Genomic DNA, 26,741 nt, shown 5'->3' on the forward strand with positions numbered 1-26,741 from the left:
TCTGTAGCAAGTTTGGTGTCAATTGAGCAAAAATTGTGGGAGGAGATAGGTTTAAGAAGTTTTACAGTTTTTGAAAAAAACAGTGATGAACTTAATCATTTTTAATAGGTTTAAATGTACAAAAGTTTCTTCAGTGTTGGGGCTACAGTTTGATGAAAGTTGTGAAATTGTAGCACATATGGTTGATTTGTTATGAATTTTCAAAGTTTTGAACTTCAGACGCTTGCTGTAGCGCCACCATCAGGACTATTGTCTTGAGTTTACAGCTGAGGATATCTGGCATGAGACTGGACCTTTGTGCAAAGTTTGGTGAGTTTTCACCCATGGGAAGTATGATTTCCTCGGAAGAAGAAGAAGAAGAATACCTGGGATTACAATAGTGTCCTGGCATCTTAGCTACCCGGACCCTAATAAGTCAATCTATGGGGGGTTACTGTAAGAGCCGCATGCATATGCACATGGTTGTCTGGTGGGAGGGGCTTAGAACAGAGAGGAGACATCTGCAGGAGGAGGGTGGATTTTTTGATTTCTGCGCCCCCTGCTTTTAGTTTGACAACATAAAATAAATATGCAAAATGATGAATAAATTGAAAACAAGGAGGCAGGAAAATCACGTATAAGTTATCATACATGATGGATGTCAGAGACAACATCTGACGGAGCTGACATTAATATATTTAACAATTTCACAGTAGTCGTAGTGAGGAGCCATTTTCTTTTTCAAAGTTAAGAGTTCTCCTAATGCTAATCAAAACACTCATTCATAAACCATTCTTATTTAGTTTGGATCTGATAGCAATATTTTTTCATATATTTTTAAAAGAAAATAGAAATCTTAACAGTGTTTGAACAGCATTCACCTTTTTGGAAAACAGGAAGTGAGACAGTAGTCCTTGTGATATAGCTAACTCCTTTTACACCTGATTAAATAATGTGGATGGACAGGACATCTCACACTGTCCTGTCCATTAAAGGCAAAAAAGTGATTATAGCAGAACATTTTGGCACTGTTATACCTGATAATTTTCCATCTTTAAGGTTTCTAACTCACTAACTTTTTTAAGTTTAAAAGTTAAAATAATGAAAGCAGATCAACTTAATTTATAAATTATATTGATTTCATATATTATGTGTATATATATATATATATATATATATATATATACGATGTTTACTTATGAAAAATATTAAATTATGTTGCTGTTTTTTCTCATTGTACCCCAAAAAAGATACAAAAGGCCAAAGCCTTTAAAAATATGCCAATCACTGGTGTACTACATACTTACTGTGTACTTCTACTTAAGAGGAAAACATTGTCCTACTACATTTGCCTGACAGTGACATGTTACTGGTTACACTGCAGATTCAGATTTTACTCACAGAGTAGATAAATAACAATATGACAATACACTCTGGAAAGTGTCCCAGTTGTCATTAGACCAAGCAGTGATTAAAAAAAAAAAAAACTTCCACCATTGTTATTGTTGTTTCTAGTGTATTCTCATTCCACAAAGCATCAGGTATGCGCAGTTTGAGAAAATTACTTCATCATTTCTCAAATGCTGTGTTTTACATGTTCACACAGATAAACAGTAAATGGAGTTTAGATAAATCTTCACATTAGAGGGCATTTTAAAAAAAAATCTCCATTTAAGTGACTTCAAACTCTGTTTGCATGTGGACGTGAGGCCCAAACATAGAGGAAAATATTTTCAGTTTACAAAATATCTGGATACATACATGTATAGACAGGGCCTTAGTCAGGCAGCTGCTCTCCCTTTTTCTCATTACCTTGCACCGGCACAGAGTCTTTTAGTGGCGCGAAGTACCGGACTGTTCCAGCCACCTTTCACCCTGATCATAAGTTAATATGGCAAACAAAACACCAAAGATCTACTCATGGTCAGAAACACGGTAAAATATACATGGTTGACTCGACTCACCGTCTGCTCTCTGCAGAGCCTTGAAACCCCATCCTCGCTGCTGCACGGAGTCACAGAGCGATGTTTGCTTGTTTATTCACAGTTTATTAATATTAAACCAGTTGATCAGCCAAAATGCACCAAATTCGGTACATTCTTGGGTCCCCAGCAGTACACCTGGCAAGTGTGAAGTAGATCCCCCCCAGTAAAAAAATAAAGTAGCAGAAGACTTTTATTTTTATAAATTAAAGACATTTATACTATAATTTGATACAGAAGAGGCAAAAATTGGTAATGTAAATTCACCAGAATGCAGAAAATTAAGTGTTTGATACTCAAAATTTTCTGGCAGAAAAACTCCAAACCCCCTGTCTCATATTTGTCTCTTCCCTATACCCTGGCCCAGATAGATTGGATAAACACCTGACAGTGGACAGAGCTGTAACACTATGCGTTTGGGGTTTTTTTGTTGTTGTTTTTTTTTCCAATGTGTGGGTTTAGTGTCTGTGGTTGTAGGTGAAACACACACAAACAGCGTGACTCTGTGATGCAGCAGAGTGAGCAGATGAGGTGAGCTCAGTTTGGTTTTTGGTGGAGGAGGGTGGAGGTGAAGGAGGTGACTGACCCACACAAGGTACCAGCGACTTCTATTAATAGACCCATCTGTTGGTTTAAGGATGAGCACACTGGCCCACTTACACACACACACACACACACAGGTGTGAAAGATCACGTTGCGCAATCATAAATATTTGTTTCATCAGATGAACAATCACAGAGGATGCTCCATGCAGTCTGCACGTGCTCTGTACGAAGAACTTCAGACTGGATTCTGACCCGTGGCTCCCGCCTTATGGAGGGAGGATTTTATTTGACCTAGAAAGTTTTGGTCTGGAATTAAATTTAATTTGCCCACTTTATATTACGCAGTCAAAGTCTTATACAGGGATGTCAGCTGCGGTTAATTTGAAAGGCCAACACCCAAACACGTAACTAACCGGTTAATTTTTAAAATAAAAAATAAAAAGAAGTTAAATACAAGAGGCACCTCCTTTTAGTCTGGTGCTTCACTGATTCAGTGAACTTTAGTGCCGCATTTCAAAATTTCAATTAAGCAATGGTGACATTTGAATGTTTTGTGATGTAAATGTTTTGCCTTTTATTTTACGTTGGCTTTGCTGACAGACAGCTGGCAACCTGTGTTTACCATACATGGTGCCCACTGCCCACCCTCTGGTCGCCATTGGTGGTCTGCAGTGCACATCACCTGGGTTGGGAGGAAGCTAACATTAGCTAGCTAGCAGCACCGCTTATTCTGTGATTACAGCTGGTAACACTGTCCTGGTGGTATAACACGTTGCTGTGGGTAAGCGGCGAGTATCCGGTAGTAAGCGGCTTCCTTTGGAACCAGACAATTTCTTTAGCATTGTTTACTATGAAAGCACGGCTAGCCGTGCTGACACTGCTAACAGTATTAGTCAACAATGCTAATTAAGCAATATCACACGAGAGGGAGTGATGTTGTACTGTATATCATCACAGCTGTGATTCGGTCATAGGTCATAGCCGAAGGCAACTGTAGCCATGACGATATACAGTACAACGTCACGACCTCGAGTGTGATATTGCTTTTATGCAACAGGTCAACAACAGCTTAAACAGCAATGCTGAGTAAGGAAATGTGAACAAAAGCTGATGAAATAAATTATTTAAGTATGTTATGTAGCTCCGCAAAAAAAAAAACAGTTCCCCCAGTCTGTTGCCAGGCAACGCAGCACACACACCAGGAACTCACAAGCTACTTTGTATTTACATTGATCTGCAGCTGTGTAACTTCGTCCAGTTCGGCTCATGAAACATTGGCAAACCTGGATGTTGGCACGGCCAGATTCAGCTTCCACTCTCTCATCCTCATCAGTACCTCATCAGATGATCATTGATAATTCCTGACCGTGTCCGCTTAATTTTTGCTCCTCTCCAGTTTGTCGAACTTCAAACACACGTGGAGGTCTGCACAGAAGAGTCCTGGCTTTCCTTTTCCTCGTCCTCTCCTGACGACCACTCATAATTTAATTCAAATGTAATTTTGGGGAAAATATCCATCTTCTTGGTGTAACACTATAGTGTCAGTTTGCGTCAATGTAGCGAGTGTGACAGTTGGTTAATTAACGGTTGTATTTATATTTATAACACCTGTGAGCAGAGTGATTTTACTGTTACAAGTCCCAGTGATGTTATACTCTATATCAGCACTCAAGGAATGCCTCTTGTCCAATCAAATCAAATTACTCGGTCGGAACTAACTGTTGTATAAACAGGTTTTTACAACTCAAATCTGAGATGCTTGCTTACTGGGGTGAGCAACACTTTTGGGTTAGAGCAGCGTTAGTAGTGGTAATGGCTGTATGAGCAGTGTCGCTAGCTTATTAGCTAGCTCCTATCAGATCAGGGTAGTGTGCACTGCAGTAAACTGAACAGTAGAAAAATAATCTTTAAACTGATATGTGTAACCTTGGCAAAAATATTCTCAGTGATTAGACAATTAGCTGAAAGTAAAGCTCTTGGTCTTGGGTGGAAATGAAGCTGTGTTAGAAAATATCTTTGTTTGATATAAAATGTTAAAGGTTCAAGATGTTTGTGGACACACAAACTGGAGAGGAAAAGCCAACTTTGACTCCCAGAGTGCATTTCAGCATGAAGCATTTCATTAATGGCGAGCAAAAGCTGAAGATGAGTAAACTGAGAATTAGGTCATGCTTCCTTTGTGTGTGATGTTATCCGAGCGTCCCTATTCTTTGTTGTGGTAAGCCAGTCTGGCCACTCATGCATTTTACTGCATTTGAGTATCCCACTGGTTAGCTAATCGCCGCCATGCTGCACTGCACTCACACAGCGGTGACCACTGATAAAAGCAACAGCGTCATCACAGAAGTATAGCAACCACCCTCTAGTTCCCCCCGTTCGCTCTGTCAGCACTGTCACCGTTGTTAGCAATGTTTGCGCTGTTAACACCGTTAGCTGCTAGCTGCCAGCTCAGCTACCTCCATGTTGAAAGCCAATTCCCACTCAGACTGATGCTCTTAATGTTGTACAGCTCCTTTAAGCATTTTGAAGAAACCAAAACTCTGAATCACACTTCTTAGAGGCCTCTCATCCATAGCATGCAGCTAAGGCTCATGGGTACTGTTGTATTTAGATCTGTCTGTGATGTCAAACTGATCAGAAGAACCTGATTTCTCCAAATTGCTCAGTTTTACAAGCAGCATTATTACAGAATAACTGTGCTGTGATTTTTACTCTTAATGAAACAATAATTATCATATAGACACTTTGGTCATGTGTCTTTGAGTTAAGGGATTATTGTGAGGATAAAGGACACCCCTGTCCTCAAGTTCACCGCTCTGAGATTTATTTGAAATATTCCTTCATCACTTCGTACCTCTGTCTCACTGTTGACACATTAAACAGATGTCGTCAGGTTTGTCAACACAACTATTTCCAGAGGCAACGGACTTCTGAACTTTGTCTATCATCTTTACATGAGCGACAGAGAGACAGCAGGAGGACAGACTGATCTCTCATACAGAATAAATGTTCACTTGTGTCTGTAAATTAGCAAGTATAATTAAACTACAAAAACATGACAGAAAGCTCACTGCTCGTTAAGATCATTAGCATGACCTACATAACACAGGCTACTATAATATGAATTAAGCATCGGCCAGTCCTGTAACTCCTATTTCCTGCTGCACACAGCCGACAAAACATCCAAATATTTTAACCGGTCCAAAAGCCCAATTTGCAGAGCACATAACAACATAGTATTACATTTTTACATTGGGAGTATCAGTGTGGTATTACTCTTAATGATCATGTTAAACTGCTCAGCAGCACCTCAGAATACACCAAACGCTTTACCTTGGCTGGCGGCTCCAATGATAATACTGGTGGTTTGGTGCTCAGAGGTGGAGGAGATAAGGCCCTCATGAGGCATCGATTTTCAAAGCGTTGGCATTATTATAAAGTGGAAACAGAGAGCATTCCCCCACTTAGTGTTTCCAAGCGGTTTTCTTATTGGTGTCACCGGACAACCGGATTGCTTTCTGTTTTCCTTGGAGCTGAGTAACTTTGCTCCTAACTTCACCTGTTAACACTTCTTTAGTTCTTAGGTAAATAACAACAGGAGAAATATTTTAAAAAAAATTAATAGACTTTATTTGTTTTGCACCTGGCAGAGGGTGCTGTGCTTGTCTGTGGCTCAATCCTATTCTAGCAGGGGGCGCTGCAGCACCCTGACATACCACTGCTCTGTTTTTTATCCAATATGCTTTATTTTAGAAAGAGCTTTGAAATCGGATTGAAACACTTTCTCTGCAGGTACAAACACGTCTGCAACATGCTAAATGTTAGTATGTTATCGTAATGACCATAAATGTTGCACCATAAATGTTTACATATTAGTCTTCCATAGTATTATTCTCTATACCTCCTAACATGGCCACCGGACAACAGGTAAACCCTTCACATTTAGGTACCAACATGCCTCAGGAAAAACTTTACATTTTAGGCCCCTTTAGTGGTAAAGATCTTAAAACAGCAAATTGTCTCTTTTCCTGGCTCTGCACCTAACAGCCCTGGCTGGAGGCATTATGTTTTTGGATTGTCTCTTATCTTAGTCTTGTGCATGCAAAAGTGGTCAAAGGTCAAGGTCTCAGTGACCTTGTCTGTCTCGTTCTTGTAAAAGGCATATCTCAAGAACACCTTGAGGGAATTTCTTCAAATTTGGCACAAATATCCACTTGAACTCAAGAATGAACTGATTAGACTTTAGTGGTCAAAGGTCAAGGTCACTGTGACCTCACAAAACTTGTTTTTAGCCATAAGATTTCATACCCTAATTATCACAAAACTTCACACACATGTCTAATAGGATGAAATAATGAAGTGATATTATTTCATATCAGAAAGTTCAAAGGTCAACTTCACTGTGACATCATAATGTTCTGCAAAAACACTTTTCTGGTCATTATTTAGCATCAGGAACAGAAGGGGAAACATTTGGTCAGATACCGGATTGGTGTGACTAATCTTGAAACTGTGCTGATTGTATAGATCTTCTGTGCTGCTGGGGAAAGATGTGTGTGAAGTAGGGATGCAACGATTACCAATATTACGGTAAATCTCAGTTAATTTTTACACGGTAAGAATTACCGTTTATGTTTAAATTAATTGCTAATTAATTGGATTATCAGGATATGTAATAACAGCCTCATTCAAGTCTTGCGATGCAGGCGCTGCGTGAATGCGTAGCATGTGTAAACACAAAGAATGAAAACATGGCGGAAGGTGGTGATAGTGGCCAACCCCCCAACTAAACGCACAAAGTCTGAGGTCTGGGCGTACTTTGGGTTTCTGAAGAATGCCAAGGGACAGCTGGTGGAGGACAACTATTCTGTGTGCAGAACATGCAGAAAGAAAGTTGCTGCGAAGGGTAGCAACACTACAAATCTGCTGGCTCATCTCCGTGACCGTCATCCACAGCTTTACAGCCAATGCAAGTTATGCTATGCAAACGTCAGTTATTGTGTGAGGGACTTCGGTTTTACTAAGATTGTCATACTGTGTAACTCTCGACATATACGGGACATTTGAGCCATATCTGTCCTCCTGAACAGCAACTAGGTTTTCCGTTTTCATTTAAGACACTGGAGCTAACGTTACTAGCTGAGTAGCTAATAGCCGTATTAGCAGCTATGTTGCTAACGTTAACTGTTTCAAAACGAAACGGAGCTGAAAACACTGAGCGGAGCCGACAGAATATAAACCAACGTAATGTAACACTAATTGAGATCAACTATTATTGAATCACTGTGATTATGGTTATTGTATGGCGAGCTAGAATCAATACAGACGGCCAGTTATGCTTTCTCGACATAAGCTCAAGGAAACAACATAAAACGCTGCTGTGTTAACCTTTGACCGAGAGCCTTAATGGGGGCTCTCGGCTTTATAAGGTTAATTAAATTCACTACTCACAGTCTTGACCTAACACACACACACACACACACACACGCACTCCAGAGCATGCACTCCTTTTCTCATACAGGTAATCCTCTGACTCACATGCACACTTCTAATGTGTGAATTATTCTGTGTAATGATGACCATTGCCCTTCGGGTTTTTTTGGTTTCTCCTGCACATTTGTGATATCTATTCTATATATTGTATGTTTTTTGTTCTACTCTTGCATTGTTTTGTTTTATATATATTTTTTCCTTTTGTGCTAATAAATAAATAATTAATATATAAATTGTTTACATATTTTGCTGACTGTTAAAATGCACCAGACAAATAAGCTTTGCTCCTGTAATTTGTTTACATATTTTGTTAATTTAAAATACATTTTTCTGTTGCTGTGCCAATCCCTTGCCCCTTTAATGTGAAAGTTGTATTTTAATATAAGATTTTGGCTGTTAACATTTTGGTATGATAAGGAAGTTACAAGATTTAGTGAAGTTATTTCAATGTATCTATTGTTTGGACATTTTACAGCACTTAAAAAAATATCGTGATATTATCGTTTACCGTGATAATTTGGTCATTATAATCGAGATATCAAATTTTCCATATTGTTACATCCCTAGTGTGAAGCATCCATGTTTTCACAGACATGGATGTAAACTGTAACTGCAACTTGACTGGTTCATGGAGGCATACAACTGTGAGGCGGTAATTCTAGTTTATCCATCTGGCAGTTTAGTTTTCTTGTGTATGATTTTAAAAAACACAGTAAATGTACTACTATTTGAGTTTTCCCCCAGTTTATGTTGTTTTTAGACTTTTGTGGAGGATCTGAGGACCCAGACTTTCCTGTTATGCCAGCACAGATGCAGCTGTGGTTGCATCTCCCCTTCACTGCAGTGTCGCACAACTCACAGTTTTCCTCCTGTGTGCTGTTTGATAAAGAGAGACGAGGGTGAGACTCTGCTTCCTGCAGTTGTTAAAGAGAAGTGGGCCGACTGAGCTGGAACAGTTTGTTTTCACTTCTGATGATGGTGAAAAGTTTTTAAAACAATGAAGGATCGTTCCATTAAACTTTTGCTGCTTTCTCATCACAAACAGAATCAGTAAGTAAAGTTGTTTTATCTAAGCATGTCAAGATTTTACTGAGGTCAAATTAAATAAGTACCAGCAGCAAAATGTACTAACGTATCAAAAGTAAAACTAAACAAAGTGCTGACTCAATTCAAGATGACAGCTGATTACTTTCTTGGTTTGAAAGCAGAATTTATGTTTGTCCTAGGCACTTTTTTTGCCTAAAAGTGTCTGTATTAAAATAACTGTAGACTATTTTCCTTAGTCTATCCAGTCTTCATGTTTTTTAAAATTGTGTTTTTGTTCACCATCACGAGACATTGAGACAGAATTTACCTGAAAAGACAGATGTTAAAACATATCAAAATCAGCTGACTGGATGAATTAAAATCTGAAAAGAAAAAAAAAAAAGTCCAGATTTAAAGGACCATACAGTCAGTGTATTTTTCGTTCATTCATTATTCTATTTTGGAAGAGAAATAAAAAATGAAATAGGAGTGGTATATGATTTTTCAAACTTAATTTAACACTTGTTAAATGAAAGTTAAGTCATGTTTACATTCATTTTATGGATTAAAAATGAAACACTGACACACTGAATAAAGGAAAAATGAATAAAGAAAAAATGACATTTCAGCTCTCTTTGGACCATTATGTTTTTAATGATTAAGTTGACCTGGAAGTAGAAGTAGGCCTTGCTGAGGTGGGTTGGGAATTCTTATGGTTTTGATCACCTATTTCATGGGCCATGGCGTCTCTGGAGGAATATACCGACATAATTCGTGACATGTTGCAAAGGCATGCGACACATGCAGAGATTGCACAGCACCTCACAGACATTGGCGCAGGACGTGGATACTCTGTGATAAGTATTTTTTGCTGTCCACATCCTCAAGCGAATAGTATCTGATGCACAGTTGGAAACATCCGTTTCATCTGCAACTGAAGAGGTAAGGTATCTTTAAGCCTTGGGTAGGCTACTGTTTTTTGTTTACATAAGTTTGTTAACCCTCTTTAACTTTTGTAGACTGGTCCAACCTTTGGTTGGAAGTTTATGACGGGTTACCTGGCCACCAAAGGGATTTTTACATCCGAAAATCAGGTTGGTCGTGTCCTGCGCGGGAGCATTGCCAGACCTGACTTCCACTTCCGGCATAGACATGTGAGGAGTTTGCCTTACTGAGCTCCTCATCTGAACTGTTTAACTCACCAACTTATCCATCTTTCCGCCAAGCATATATACAGGCCAAGTGCTTACCGTGAGTTATACATGTCAGACACGTTTGCAGCATATATAGTCCATAAGTAAAGAAAAATGGGCAAAAAGAAGATCAATGACGCTGATGCTAGCTCACATGCTAACAGCAACAATGCAGACGATGCGCCGACCGGAGACACTGTCCTCCAAGCAATTGACACACTGAAAGCAGCTGTGCAGAACTTTTTACCATTTATAAAACTGTCCCTAGTTCCTATCACTCCCCCTTGAAGATCCGCATATTTATTTGAACCCAACAGCGACAAAAAAGCCTTTCTCTATATGGCTATTTAGCGTAGCCTCACTCGGGTCGGACACACAACGGAAGTCAGCAAACCAGAATACAGCACCCGAGGCAGAAGTGATTCTGCTCGCTCGCAGCGGCCCGCAGCAATTAAACCACAGATGAAGGAGCCGTGTTTACAGTGTTCTTCGAGTAAGCAGTACGCAACGGGCATTGCTGAACACATAACACCTAACAGTTTCACCAGAGATGTATCTATGAGGACTTGGTTGTACTTTTGATGTCATGGCGGATAACGAAGGAGCATCATGTAAAATTATCTGTGACTGTGACCATGAACACAAATATACAGCAGGCAGTTGTCCTCAGTTTATAAGAAATTCAGAGCTACACCAGAACATTTATGAACAGGTCTTACTTTACTGATTTGTGTGTAAAGTTAGCATGTTTCCACTAATTGCAAGCGAAGACTGAAGGTAACAGCTTTGCTGTGTTAGGATTATGTTATGTCTTCACTGTGTATCTTCACATAAAATAATACTCCAATGATTTGGGAGTTATGCCCTTTCTCTATCATTTTCATACTGAGACAACATGATCGGTATATTTTTTGTGTCTGTACATCCAGTGGCTGGGTCTCAGCGGTTAGCATTGCGCTTATAGGGGGTCAGTACATCCTGGGCTGTGATCCGCGGAGGGATACACCGGTGAGCAGGCACAGACGTAGCTTGTAAAGAAAACTCGGCTGTTTATTTAGCTTAGCGATATCTCCGGATTTTAGTAGCTGCAATGGATGACTTTGAATGCGATTTTGAAGAGTAGCGGACACAGATCCAGAGCCATACCTGTTTGAGCCGGAGCATACAGATGAGGAACTCCATGTGTTGGATGCTGAGCGGGCGAGAAGAGAGGCTGAATCCTCCGCTCCCATTTTGCTGCACAGAATGGGATTTGGTGCTACCATCGTTGGGGAGATATATCATCAGGAGGAAAAGTGCTGCAGAGAGTGCATCACAAGGAGTGAAAACTTTGCAGCAATCACTAATCCTGGTGTGATTGAAACTTTTTTTCATGTTCCTAAGATGAACTGGAAAAAAACGCCCAGGCCTGCAGGAGTTGATGGACAGCTTTCAGTCGGGTGAGTAATATTGTCCGTGTCGTCCCTTTGTTTGCATTTACCGAGTGACCTAGCGTACCTGTCCCAGACCCAGCTGCAGCTGTTGCTCACCGGTGCAAGATGTACTGACCCCCTACAAGCGCCATGCTAACCGCTGAGACCCAGCCACTGGATGTACAGACACAAAAAAGATATCCATCGTGTTGTTTCAATATGAAAATGATAGAGAAAGGCATAACTCCCAAATCGTCAGAGTATTCTTTTCACATAATAATGTGGACTCAGCAGATGACTTGTCAACTGTTTATTCCTCCTTACACCGAACGTTCACGGATTCTTCTCATTGTTTCCAGTAGCACAACAATGGTTACTACATTACCCAGAATAACTTGAGGCTCACGGTAGCCTTAGTAGCTCAAAATACACAACAGATTAGATTAGATGAGAACAGAAACACAACAAGAGAATTTACTGAGTAATTTTGTTGTTTCGCTCACAGCGCTGTAATCTACGTATCACTGGCATTAAAGACGGTCGCGAGGACAGCGAACGCCCAGTGGAGTTTATGACCCAGTTGTTGAAAGTGGCTCTCAGTATGGAAGAGGCTCCAGTACTTGACCGTACGCACTGGTATCTAAGAATAAGACAAGATGACGGTCCCCCCCCCCCCCCCCCCCTCCAGGGCCTGGATAATCAGATGCCACTACTTCCAGCAACACGAGAAAATTACGGAAAAAGCAAGAGCTCTGAAGCAAGTGACAACGTCTGAGGGGGACAAAATCTGTATTTTCCCAGACTACAAGCAGTGATGGAGCAACGCGCAGCACATTTGATGTCCTATGATGGTTGTAGGGGAAATACCTTTTTGAGAATGTTTGCACTCGCAATAAAGTTTGGGGCACCACCCTCTCTAGCGACTAATCAAATTAATAACTCCGTAAAGCAATTATTAATTCGTCAGCACGCTCATCAATAATGAATCAATCTCAGTATCTGGGTTATGAATTCTCCATACAGTGATCCTGCTCAAAATAAATATCCACAGACAACGACTTGGCGATAAATGAAAATTTATTTAAACTAAATGGGTAACAACTGAATAAATGAATGAGGATAATATGAAATAACACAAAATCAACAGTATGTACAAATGGATTAAAACAAGAAGTAACACTTGTGTGAGTTATTTAATTTGGCAATAGTGAGAGAGTAGGCCTACAGTATGTGAAGATAAATTGGGAATGCAGGAATGTGCAAATTCTTTATCTAAGGAATCCTAAATTAAGATCAAGATGATTAGATCTCCTATTTAACACCAGCTCTTACCACTTCCCAGCAGGTCACCTGTGAGGGGAGTTTGTTGCCTCCTTTCTTAGCAGCGAACCATGCAGACGTTTCTCCTGGGGCCCTGAACTTTCACTTTGCAACTCCCAGACTTTCCAGCAGAATAAAACCAGTTGGCACACTGTGGAGGGGGGAGCCGTTGAGCCTGTGACGTCTTGTGAGTACCCCACGTTGGTTTCCTTATGCTGCAAAGAGCCTTTGGGTTTGGCATGAGAACCACTGTGGCAAGTGGCTGGCAGCCGCTGGGTTTGATGAATCTTTGTTGGAGGGGCAGGTCGAAAAGGGCACTTGTCTAGAAGAAGAGCACAAGAGAGCAAGACAAAAGAGAGTAAAAACAAGAGAGAGCAGGAGAAAACAAGAGAGCGGAGCTAGCATCAGCGTCAACACACAAGAGAGAGCGCACCAGAGCGCACGTTTTTAAAGGGCCAGTGTGTAATATTTGGCATGGTTTATTGTCAATCAGAATCTGAATATTCTACCCATGAATATGTTTATACAAGTGTATAATTGCTATAAAATAAAATTCGTTTGGTTTTCGTAGCCTTATAATTATGCTTTTTGTTATATATATATATATATATATATATATATATAGCATAGGCCTTGCTTTAGAGGGGTCACCATCTTGCGCCGCCATGTATGTACGGCAGACCGAGCAGACAATCCAGCCAGCCAGAGAACGCGTTTCGCGTTATGGGGTGCCATTTGTAAAGTGTCTCACGCTGAAAATAACATCAACATTTTGCCACATTTAGCTTCAAACAATGTTTAAAAAAGTATTGTGATTTTTTTAACGTCACCTTTTACCACATTTACAGCAATATTTGTTAACTTAGAAATATATTAAATAGTTAAATCTAAATATTAAATGTGGCACCTAAATGTTAAATGTTAAATCTAAATGCTAAATCTAAATCTAAATATTAAATCTAAATCTAAATGTTAAATCTAAATGCTAAATATAAATATAAATATAAATGTTAAATCTAAATATTAAATCTAAATCTAAATCTAAATGTTAAATCTAAATGTTTTGGGTGAAACTAAATATTTAGCTAATATGCAAATTCACACTGCCGGTCACCGGAAGTACCAAAATAAAAGCTCGAGATGGTCAGACTGTTTATAGAATCAAATAACGAATTAAAACCAACTTATCGGGGGAAATGGACACTTGAACATACATTAGCGTGATAATAACTACCTAAAATAACAAGAAACGTGTTTGGAGAAATTTTATTTGACGTGTACTTTGAGTTGTTAGTGTCCCTTCTGAGGGAATCACCTTGTTGTTCACAAATACTTCCAGGTAGAAAACCAGCTTTTTTAGCAAAAGTACTAGCAACCAGACTGGACACAGTCATTCATAAGATAGTGCACCCAGACCAGTCTGGATTCATTTCTGGAAGGCAATTGTATGGAAACCTGCGGCATATCTACAATATTATTTACTCTCCAAAAGCAACAACTATGGCTGAAGTCCTGATATCTTTAGACTTGCATAAAGCATTTGATAGGATAGAATATGAGTATCTATTTAAAGTGTTAGAAAAGTTTGGATTTGGCACCTCCTTTTGTTCATGGATAAGAGTACTATATGCATCGCCCCATGCAGCTGTTCGCACCAATCGTTTACTATCCCAATACTTCCACTTGAACAGGGGAACTAGACAGGGGTGCCCTCTCTCCCCACTCTTGTTTGATATTGCCATTGAGCCTTTGGCAGTCATGATAAGAAGTGCTGAACATACACTGAACAAAAATATAAACGCAACACTTTTGTTTTTGCTCCCATTTTTCATGAGCTGAACTCAAAGATCTAAAACATTTTCTATACACACAAAAGACCATTTCTCTCAAATATTCTCACAAATCCATCTAAAACTGTGTTAGTGAGCACTTCTCCTTTGCCGAGATAATCCATCCCACCTCACATGTGTGGCATATCAAGATGCTGATTAGACAGCATGAATATTGCACAGGTGTGCCTTAGGCTGGCTACAATAAAAGGCCACTCTGAACTGTTCAGTTTTATCACCCAGCACAATGCCACAGATGTCGCAAGTTTTGAGGGAGTGTGCAATTGGCATGCTGAGTGCAGGAATATCCACCAGAGCTGTTGCCCATGAATTGAATGTTCATTTCTCTACCATAAGCCGTCTCCAAAGGCGTTTCAGACAATTTGGCAGTACATCCCAACTGGCCTCACAACCGTAGACCACGTGTAACCACACCAGCCCAGGACCTCCACATCCAGCATGTTCACCTCCAAGATCGTCTGAGACCAGCCACCTGGACAGCTGCTGCAACAATCGGTTTGCATAACCAAAGAATTTCTGCACAAACTGTCAGAAACCATCTCAGGGAAGCTCATCTGCATGCTCGTCATCCTCATCTGGGTCTCGACCTGACTGCAGTTCGTCGTCGTAACCGACTTGAGTGGGCAAATGCTCACATTCGATGGCGTCTGGCATGTTGGAGAGGTGTTCTCTTCACGGATGGATCCCAGTTTTCACTGTTCAGGGCAGATGGCAGACAGCGTGTGTGGTGTCGTGTGGGTGAGCGGTTTGCTGATGTCAGCGTTGTTGATCGAGTGGCTCATGGTGGCGGTGGGGTTATGGTATGGGCAGGCGTATGTTATGGACAACGAACACAGGTGCATTTTATTGATGGCATTTTGAATGCACAGAGATACCGTGACGAGATCCTGAGGCCCATTGTTGTGCCATTCATCCACGACCATCACCTCATGTTGCAGCATGATAATGCACGGCCCCATGTTGCAAGGATCTGTACACAATCCCTGGAAGCTGAAAACATCCCAGTTCTTGCATGGCCAGCATACTCACCCGACATGTCACCCATTGAGCATGTTTGGGATGCTCTGGATCAGCGTATACGACAGCGTGTTCCAGTTCCTGCCAATATCCAGCAACTTCGCACAGCCATTGAAGAGGAGTGGACCAACATTCCACAGGCCACAATCAACAACCTCAACAACTCTATGCGAAGGAGATGTGTTGCACTGCGTGAGGCAAATGGTGGTCACACCAGATACTGACTGGTTTTCTCACCCCCCCCTCCCCCCCCCTCCCCCAATAAAGCAAAACTGCACATTTCAGAGTGGCCTTTTATTGTGGCCAGCCTGAGGCACACCTGTGCAATAATCATGCTGTCTAATCAGCATCTTGATATGACACACATGTGAGGTGGGATGGATTATCTCGGCAAAGGAGAAGTGCTCACTAACACAGATTTAGACAGATTTGTGAACAATATTTGAGAGAAATGGTCTTTTGTGTGTATAGAAAATGTTTTAGATCTTTGAGTTCAGCTCATGAAAAATGGGAGCAAAAACAAAAGTGTTGCATTTATATTTTTGTTCAGTGTATATACGGTATTGCAAGAGGAGAGCAGGTACACAAACTGGCACTTTACGTGGATGTATTGTATTTGTCTGACCCAGATGTGTCCATTCCAAATGTAATGAGCATTATTTCAAAATTTGGGGAAGTATCTGGTTACAAGATAAACTTTACTAAAAGTTTCCTCCTCCCTATTAACGAACAGGCAAAACTAATGTCATTTGAGCCATATCCATTCAGAGTAAGCTGTGATAACTTCACCTATCTTGGGACTGCAGTTACTAGAAAATATGGGGACCTCTTTAAACATAATTTTAAACCTGCTCTCAATAAAGCAAAACTAGACCTTCAGCGCTGGTGTGCCCTCCCAATATCCTTAGCAGGGAGAATTAACTCTGTAAAGATGTCAGTTTTGCTTAGATTTATATTCTTGTTTCAGACCATTCCTGTGTTTATATTCAAAGCTTTTTCCAAAGAGTTATATAAACATATAAGCACCTTCCTGTGGAATAAAACTATCCCTAGAATAAAAAGGATTTTTCTTCAACGTTTTAAGGAGGAAGGCGGATTTGGCCTTCCAAATATTATTTTCTACTACTGGGAAGCAAATATACATAAGATACCATATTGGATTTTGGAGTCAGAGGATCAGTGTGGCCTGGAGTGGGAAATCATGGAAAGGAGCTCTAATGATCCTGTTAATTTAGGATCCTTAGTCTGCGTCCCGCTACCTATCAATTTAAAGGTTGGAGGAAACCCTGTTATTAAAGGCTCCTTAAAAATTTGGGCACAATGCAGGACCCTCTTTGCACTAGGACAAGCATTCTTTTGTATGCCATTTTTTAACAACCCTCTATTTACACCTTCAGTGTTAGACACAGCATCTCAACACTGGTCCAGAAATGGCCTGAGCAAAGTTGCAGACTTGTTCAAAGAAAACATTTTTATGTCTTTTGACCAGATGGTTAAAGGTAGGATCTGGAGGATTTTCAAACAAAACAAAATATAGACATATACAAATGAAATCCTGCTTAATAATCACCTATGGGCTTCTACTCATGTGTGGTGGTGACTCTGTTTGCAGAGCTCCTGCCCTTTAACTGTATTTTGATGTTTTTGTGAGCTCAGACCGCTTCTGGGCGGAGATTTCCCCAGCCAATGAGAGAGCGCAGGTGCTGTGCCCGAGCATGTCCGAGTGTGCACCAGCGCGAGCCTTGCCTGAACCTCTTCTGTGAAGCCTTCTTCCGTACCTCCAGGCTCCGTACACCCAGGAGAGTTGAGCCCGATAGGAGGGGCCAAATTTGAATGTGTGTTTACAAACAGCAACTGGAAAATCCTCCAGACCCTACCTTTAAGGGATTTGGTGTTCCACAATCTAATTTTTTCAGCTACCTCCAAATCAGAGACTTTGTCAAAAAATATTTCACCACATTTCCTTCTCAGACTCCTACCAACTGGTTGGAGGACTGTATTCATAAACCCCCCGGCTACAACTCTATGGCCTCTAGTTTCACAGACCGGGCAAGGTGGAGGCGCAGCGCACCTGCGCTTTGCCACCTGGGTGTGGTCAGACGGATTTTGCAAGTTTGGCACACCGTGCACGCTGGCGCAGCTACTCCTCTTTCCCACCTCTGTCTCTCCTACCTGCGCAAGTCAGAAAGAGGGAGGAGAGAAGGTGTGGAGTGGGTTTTACACACATCACACCAATCAAATGAGCCCCTCTCCTCGTCCTTAAATGCGCGGCGCGAAGGCGTAATGAGAGTTTACTCAATTCGCCATGGCAGAAGAGAGCAGCAGTGTCAATTCTGAATGGAGTACATCTCTGGCGTGGAAAGGGGAGGTTGTTGAGTTATTTAAAGCGATACTTACCTTTCTGGAAATGTGACGCTTTTTTTAGGTTAAAATGCTATTAATAAGCTGATGGCACACTAAAATGTAAGTGAATTCCACCAGAGATAAAAACTAATAATTATACCATTCTCATATGGTTCTAAGAAAACTCCGACCAATCATTGCATTTGGACCAAATGCAACGATTGGCCGAGTGTCCTGTCTGTCTTCCACACGTGGAGGCCTCCGACTGACGTAACCGCTCCACCTCTCACCCTTAGTTCTTCAAAAGACATCAGATTACCATCAACAAATAGGTCACTTAATTTAGTAATGCCTCTCTCAAATCACTTCTTAAATCCCAAGTCTTTTGGGATTATATAACCAACCAACATATAACCAATCCCAAGGGACTGGTTATATGTTTCTTTGATATTTTGATAGGGGCTGAATAGAGAAAGCTATCCAACGATAAATTTCCTGAGGTAAGCGATTCGATCTGCAGCCAAGCCAGTCTATCTTTATTGGAAAACCAGCACATTGCCACTCTTAATTGGGCTGCCCAGTAAAACCACTGGAAGTTTGGTAATTGTAATCCACCCCTGTCATATATCAAATATAAAAGGGACAGTCTAAATCTGGGCTTTTTATTGTTCCAAATAAAGTTTGAAAGGAGCTCCTTAATTTGGGAGAAGAATTTGGATGGAGGAGTCAATGGTACTGATTGAAAAATGTATAAGAATTTTGGGAGAATGTTCATCTTAATTATATTTATTCTTCCAATTACAGAGAGAGGCAATGATGTCCGTCTTGCAATATCCTCCGACACTTTAATTAGTATGGGGACATAGCGAGCTAAGGATTTTCAACAGCGGAGTAATTCTGATGCCCAAATAAACAAATCCATCAGTGACATTAACAAATGGGTGGAGTATCGTTGGATTTCTTCTCTCCTGTTCATTTAGGAACATAATTGACGATTTATCCTTATTCACCTTAAACTCGGAAAAAACACCATATTGACGTATTAATTCCAAGAGAGATGGTGTTGTTTGGCCTGTGATTGTATATGAATAATAGGCAATCATCTGCAAACATGGCTAAATCCATTTGCGTCATATTAATTAACAATCTTCGTGCACACTGCGCCATTAAGTAACAATCATGTAGCATTAATCAAAATGAATGCACACATGATGTTCAGTGTCATGAATTACACAAACAAAGAAATAAATGGAATCTTCAGGAAAGTAATAGTAAGTCTAAAGATCATCTGTGACTGCTTCTAAAAACTGAACACAGTGTTATGATCCTTGATCAGTCCCTCTTGGAATTTGTGGGCTTTTGTTGGGGAATTGTTGCGGCCTAAAATGCCCAATTTTCTGACAGCTTTTCTGACAAAAAAAAATTGCAGCACATGTTGCAATGTTTACAGGTGCTTTTTGGTAGCTAAACTGGGGGAGCAAGTGAAAACAGCCAAAATAGTTGGGATTTTTTTGTATCATTCAATAAAAATCTGCCTGTTCTCCCTCCCAATTCATCAAATACCACCTAACCATTCTGAAAGTGATCTTGGCATAATACACCAACGCACAGAGGCATCCTTCATAACAGGTATGATACACACTGGGGAGGTGGCAGTTTGTAACGCCACTGGCAACTACCTTGGTATAAAGAGCGAGAAAGTCCATGTAGGGTCAGTGGGAGTGGAGGTGCATGGGTCAAATAAACTCTGAATTTCACCAGTGAATCCACTGTTCATTTTTCATGTTAAACCAAAAGTCAGTGGAGCTATTTTAATAACAACGTAGTGCCCTTTATGTGCAGCATGCTCACTTGTGACATATGTCAAATGAAGATGTCATGTGACAATAATTTAGTAACAAACATACTTAATTTCAGGTAAAGCATGTTTTTTTCTTAACCACGTGCGTTTGTTGGCTCAACTAAAGGAAATAAAGCTAAAAACTTTTTTTTTTTTTTTTTTACTGACGTACATTTATTTTGAAAAAGACTGTAGGCATGTAATGAGCAAAAACTGTAAATTTCGTGTGAAAACAAAAACAAGTGTAAGTTGACATGCTGTCCCTGAATGTCCAAAACCAATGCAGGAGGGTACCAGGTGGGTCATATTTTAAATTGTAGGTTTACTGATAAAGCAGCTGTATTTGAAGAGTTGGAATGACGTGTTCTAAGAATCAAAGGCAATTTGTTCCAGACTTCCAGTGAGAACAAAACCTCAGAGTTCTGAGTTTATGATTTACATGAATGTCACAACTAACCTGCATACTGAGTCTAACTAACCTTGATTCTTTCAGTACATGCAATAGATCTGCCTCTGTCAGGCTGATACGTCTGTTGTCCATGTTTTGGCCAGGCTCCAGGTTTATTATGTGGTAGAAATGTGTTTCTGTTTCAACTACAGTGTTGCACACAGTGCACATGTATTCTAACTTTCGTGCAGAACATCAGGGAGTTACTTTGCACAGTCTTAAGCAGTAATTTTCATCAATAAATGTGAGATGCTCATGTCGCTCACATCTGCATCCTCACAACCAGAAACAAAGAAGTGAGTTTGCTGACGTTATGCGGGAGACTGCTATAACTGTTGAAACTCAAGGGAAACAACAATGATTGGTCAAAGTTGCAGTGATTAACAACACTGCAAGATCACGCAGAATTCACAGGAACTGGTTAAGTTTGCATTTTGCTTTAAGTGTTACGATCGAATCATCCTGGAACACCTGATTAAAGCTGAAGAAAAAGATCTGTTTTCAGCAGTTACAAGCCAGAAAAAAAAATGTGTTTTTCTGATGTCAATTTTCTGTTCTTCTGATGCCATTTGGCTTGTAGCAGAGGGGCTGCTAACTATCGTGGGCAACACAAAAACATGAATGGCCCTACCATGAGCCAGTGTTTGTTTTTTCTGTTCTGGGCTACTGTACAAACATGGCAGTGCAACATGACAATCTCCATGGACAAGGCTCCCAATATAGATATAAACCACTCATTCTAAGATAAAAGATTCTTATTTTCAGGTGACTATACACTAAAGAAAACATACTTAGATTATATTCCATATGACAATATATCCCCCTAAATCCTACACACTGGACCTTTAAAAAAGCTGTCATTTTGCAGTGCACCACCAACACCAGTGTGCTGTTACTGACATGTTTATGATTCTGCTGTGAAAAGAACAACTGCAAGAGGACACAGAGTCAACAAAACAGCTTATGAATTATGCCTCTACCTTTAATTACAGAAATGAAAAAGAGGACACAGAGTCAGCAAAACAGCTTATGAATTATACCTCTACCTTTAATTACAGAAATGAACATGTCTGCAGGCACAAGCACAGATATATATATATATATATATATATATATATATATACATATGTGTGTGTGTGTGTGTGTGTGTGTGTGTGTGTATGTATAGTTTAACTTTAAAATTATTTTCAAATCCTTTTTCTGATCAACAGAGTCCAAGAGCTGCACTGAGACAGAGACGCTTATGTCCAAAGGTCTAAAACGTCCAGGAGGTTCTTGACACTGGTGTGGCACCAACTGTTTTCTTTAAAGTGGGAGCAAATAATCAGTTCTTTGTTTTTTATGTGTCCTTAAAGACAATCCATGAATGCAAGTTCATACACAATCATATCCAGAAATGTCCGCTATGTGGTCCTTCACAATACTGAGTGTTGATGAGGCTGCTTAATTCTTAAAAAAAGAAAAGACATGACAGAATCATTAAGAGGCCAGAATTAAAGAAAACTAAAGTTGATCTGTGTCATTGCATCTGACTGACAAACTATAAGTCACCTGATCACAGAAAGACTCATCGTATGACACAGAACTGGACAGATGGTGTTCCTATTCAGCAGGTGGAAAACAGCAGCAAAGGATTTCATCTGACGGGTTAGATGGAGAGCTTTTACGCACTGATTATAAGTTTTACGCACAGATTTAAAGGTTTTCCGCGCGACACGCGCACCGGTCAGATGGGGTGGAAAGCTGCGCCGACAAACGGCGCGGTGCCAGGCATACAGTGGTACTGGAGAGTGTAGTTCTTTCCCTCGTTGTTGTCCCAGAACTCCCCCTCCTCGCTCCTCAGGTACACGGCGAAGTGCACGGCCGAACTGGGGTCCATAAAGGGCGGGGTGTACACGGTGAAGCTGAAGCGTTCTCCTACAAAGTCCGGCTGATCCGCGGCCGCGGGCAGAGCCTGTGCGTCCACGTAGGAGAGCCAGTCGTTGAAAGTGTACCTCACTCCGACGTCTTTTTCGGCGCAGCCGGTAAAGACCCGGATCTGGCCCCGCACGTCGAACTGTGTGATGGCGATCTTCTCCAGGCAGACGCGGAGCCGCTGGACTCTCCGCTCCGCCTTCTGGGGCTCCGGAAAGCAGGCGACCAGGCGGTCCGTGTTCAGGCTGGACTTGAAGCTCTGGCACAGGTCGTTCAGTACGTCCTGCTGCTGCGGCGGAAAGCTCTTGTGTCGGGACAGAACTTTACTCGGAATCTGTGGCTCCTCCAGCGAGCTGAAGTGCTTGACGCTGGCCAAGTTCAGGCCCATGGAGTCGGCAAACTTCACCCGCTTCCTCCCATCATTTCCGCCGACGCCGCCCAGGAGCGCCGCCGGGTAGGCGGGCAGGGACTTGGCTCTCCTTCTGTCTTTCATAAATCTCTCCAGCTGAGAAGCGTCCACCTCATCGTCCAGATCATCCTCCTCCTCTTCCCCCTCCTCCTCATTCTCCATGCCGTCCTCTAAACTCAGCCACGGGGAGGGAGACTCTCCCTCGGTGTGGAACTGGAGAGGTAAGCGGGACATGTGTGCCGGGCAGCCCGGCGGTTGCGGGAGTCCCGCTGCGGGCGGCTTGTATAGGGAAGAGACTCCCGCCCCCTCCGGCGGACAACGTGGTAGCACCAGAGCGCGTGCAGTTTCCCCCGTCCGCTGCTGGCACGGGACACGCGTACCGTCACCTCAACTTTGACCTCTTTGCATGCAGTGACGCAGATTCACGTGAACAACAACAACAACAACAACAACAACAGAATACACATTAAATAGTGTAAACAATAACATCAACAACAATAACAACAGAAAACCTTAGATACTGTAAACAACAACAACAACAGAATACACATTTAATACTGTAAACGACACAGAATACACATTAAGAGACCTCTGTAAACAACAACAACAATGGGATACATGTAAACCCTGTAAACAATGTAAACGAACAGAATACTTTGAATACTGTAAACAACATCAGCAACAGGATTCGCAATAAGCACTGTCAACAACAACAGAATTAAAAACTGTAAACAACAACAGAATAGCCTACACATTAAATGCTGTAAACAACAACAACAGAATACCTTAAATACTGTGAACAACTACAACAACAGGATACACATACCGTAAACAACAACAACAACAACAACAACAACAGAATACATGTAAATGTGTTTTTAATGGAACATCTTCGCCTGGAAAGTAACTAAAGCTCTAAGATAAATGCAGTAAAAGTAGTTTTCCCCTCTGTAGGTGTAGAGGAGTGGGAGGTATAAGGTAGCATAAAATAAAACATACTCCAGTAAAGTACAGTTACCTCAAAACTGATCTGGTCTATAACTGGTCTATAAACATATCTGTAACTTAATGTACCTAATGTAATTATAGAACATTTCAAGCTTGTAACAGTATATAGTTACTCTATTTACACATAAGAACAACAAAATGTAAAAAAACAAAACAAAAACAACAACAGTCTGTTTACACATAGTCATCTGTTATTATCACTGCAAATATTAATATTTTACAGTTTTAAACATTTGAACTTACTGTCTGTTCTTTGTCTCTGCATGATTTATAAATAAAGTAATGTTACTTTGAATAAATCTTCTTGTGTTTATGATCATTGTGAGTTTGAAGCTGAAGGACTCACAATCAGATGTTGTTATATAACCAGCTGTCCATGTAGCTCTGTGACATGCGTCACTCCAAAGCTGGTAAACAAACGCATGCTGTCATCACCACCATCATGCTGACGTCACTCAGCAAGCATTTCCTTATATGGAGATAAAACATAGAGGAGTTTAACCATTTCATCACTGCAGCTGCTCTGTAAATAACTGCCATAAATACAGAAATATTTTAACTGCTTTAGTTAATAAATACTTGAAAACAAAACATCAGGACTTTAGGACTTGACTTTCATTTACCTGCCCCTTCAAATTGCTACCTCAAAACTACCTTTGTGTCCAAAGAACTCACATTATATTAAAAATGGTGAAATTTGCTATAGGCTATATGCCCTCAAAAATGCAGACCCATCTCTGTCATGACTTTCTTTTCTTTTCTTTTCTTTTCTTTAAGTTAATAAGTACTGTTTATATTTTTTCTTGAAAGCTGCTCAGGTGTTTATTTTTTAAATATTATTTTTATCTAGTAATCCAGTTCTGTAAATGACAGAAGATTTAAGGAGATTTATCCTTGGTCTCGGTGGCAATAGATATCTTAAACTGGCCTGTCTTAGCTGATATTTATGTTCACCACTGATGTACACTTGGTCAGTCAAATATTGTAATTTCTTATTATTTATGACATTCCTTAAAAAGTTTAAAAGACTGCATTGTAATCTTTCCTCTACAGAAAGCCATGTGAGATCACAGTGCATCTAAAAACATTTGTGTGTACTGAACAGTAAAGAACTAATCTGGCAGCTCTGTTTTGAGCAGCTGTAAACACAGACTACACAAATGCAATGGGGAAACAAACACATTTGTTTGTTTTCAGTACACATACACTCATAACTGTGTCAGACACAATTTTTGTTCACATCAGCAAACCTGAATCCTATTTATAATGTTCAACATCTGATTTCTGAGTTGTTGTTTTTTTTTAACAATTGGTTAAGGATGTTTTCCCAGGTACATTCTGGGTGCAGGTGATTGATAGGTTGGTATTTCAGTGGCATTGTTTAGTAACCCTCAAGACTGCAACCCTTGCACTCTGTTTCTTTTCTTTTGACTTTTCTAAGATGACAGATGCTGAATATATACTCCCTATCTGATGCTGTGGCTGTTTGTGGTTGGCTGAGAGGGATGTGAACTCATTAGTTTGCAGCTGTGTTAATCAAATCAGGTTGGGTTTCCATTACGAGTGCCAAACGTGCCAAACGGTGCCAATCCCCTTTGATCTGACATCAGATGTGACGGGACAGTCGATATAGAGATACATTTATGTGCTGATTGCAGATAGTTGCATTGAATAGTGGTTTTGTGGCTATTTATTGCATCGTTAATGTGCCTGATATTCTGGAAACCTGCCTGTGAGGTTTTGGTGACGTGTGTGCACTGTCCGCCGGTCAGCCAAACTTCCACTGCACCAGCTGCGCTCCCCCTGCGCTGACAGTAGACCTGGTTTCAGCTGGCGAGCTTTTAGCGCACCTTCAGCGAAGCCTTTTGGCACGAAACTGTCACTGCGCCAAGCTGGATCTGTCGACACCTCCCCCTGCTGCGCCGCCACACCCATCTCAGCGCACCTCTGTCTGCTAAACTACCAAACTGAGCGCGCAGTTTCCAGCAGAGCTAGTTTCCAGCAGCGCAACCTGGGGGTTGCGTTCTGTATGTAAGGTACAATTGTGGAATGGGGGAACACAGTTGTCTGGCCTCTGAGCCGGGATTGCATGCAGTGACAGCTCAGAAACAAGGTCTGCGCAACCCGAGGGTTGCGCTGCTCGAAACTAGCTCTGCGCGGGGTTCGCCACCCTGTGCTGCGCCGGGAAACTAGAGCCCAATATGTCAAAACATCACATCCCTTCTACCGATGATCCCATCCTGCTGGCTGTCCCTTTTATACAGACCTTGTTTCTGAGCTGTCACTGCATGCAATCCCGGCTCAGAGGCCAGACAACTGTGTTCCCCCATTCCACAATTGTACCTTACATACAGAACGGCGAAGTGGAATAACATTGTAATATTCCGGCCTTGAACAGGCAGTGTAAAAGGGGCTATTATTAAAGAACATGATGAGATATCATATTACTTCTATATGTCAAAAATCATTTGAAAGATTTATGGCTTTTACTCAGGATTTTTTAAAAACATCCATCCATTAGAAAAATGAATGGGGGAATAAAGTTAAAACAGGGAAATACAGTTCTGAATTTATTTTTTAATGATACAATCAGTTTATGAAGCATCCCATTGATTATTTACACAGAATATTCATTTCAGCAGGTTTTCAACAGACTGTTTTCTGGAGAGTTTTTGAGTTGTAATGACAAATACAATTATATATATATATATATATATATATATATATATATATGTGTGTGTATACACACAGTCAGATCCATAATTATTTGGACAATGATACAGTTGTCGTCATTTTGGCTCTGTACACCACCACAATGGGTTTTAAATGAAACAATGAATACCTGCTTAAAGTGCAGACTCTCAGCTTTCATTTAAGGCTTTTTTCAAAAATGTAGTATGAACCGTGTAGGAATTACAACCATTTCTTCACACAGTCCCCCGACCTTAAGGGCTCATGAGT

General features: G+C 40.8%; 2 protein-coding genes across 7 annotated transcripts in view; one reads left to right on the plus strand and one right to left on the minus strand.

The window, feature by feature from the left end:
- Nucleotides 1-26,741, plus strand: part of kcnc2 (potassium voltage-gated channel, Shaw-related subfamily, member 2) — a 314,895-nt gene that overhangs the window by 154,905 nt on the left and 133,249 nt on the right. The window lies entirely within an intron of this gene.
- ppp1r3g (protein phosphatase 1 regulatory subunit 3G) lies at nucleotides 21,414-23,876 on the minus strand. The gene has a single exon (XM_049566197.1). The coding sequence runs from the start codon at nucleotides 23,004-23,006 to the stop codon at nucleotides 22,176-22,178; it is 831 nt and encodes a 276-aa protein (XP_049422154.1). The 5' UTR covers nucleotides 23,007-23,876; the 3' UTR covers nucleotides 21,414-22,175.

Source organism: Epinephelus fuscoguttatus, linkage group LG22 (genome assembly GCF_011397635.1).
Source record: "Epinephelus fuscoguttatus linkage group LG22, E.fuscoguttatus.final_Chr_v1".
Classification (NCBI taxonomy): Eukaryota; Metazoa; Chordata; class Actinopteri; order Perciformes; family Serranidae; genus Epinephelus; species Epinephelus fuscoguttatus.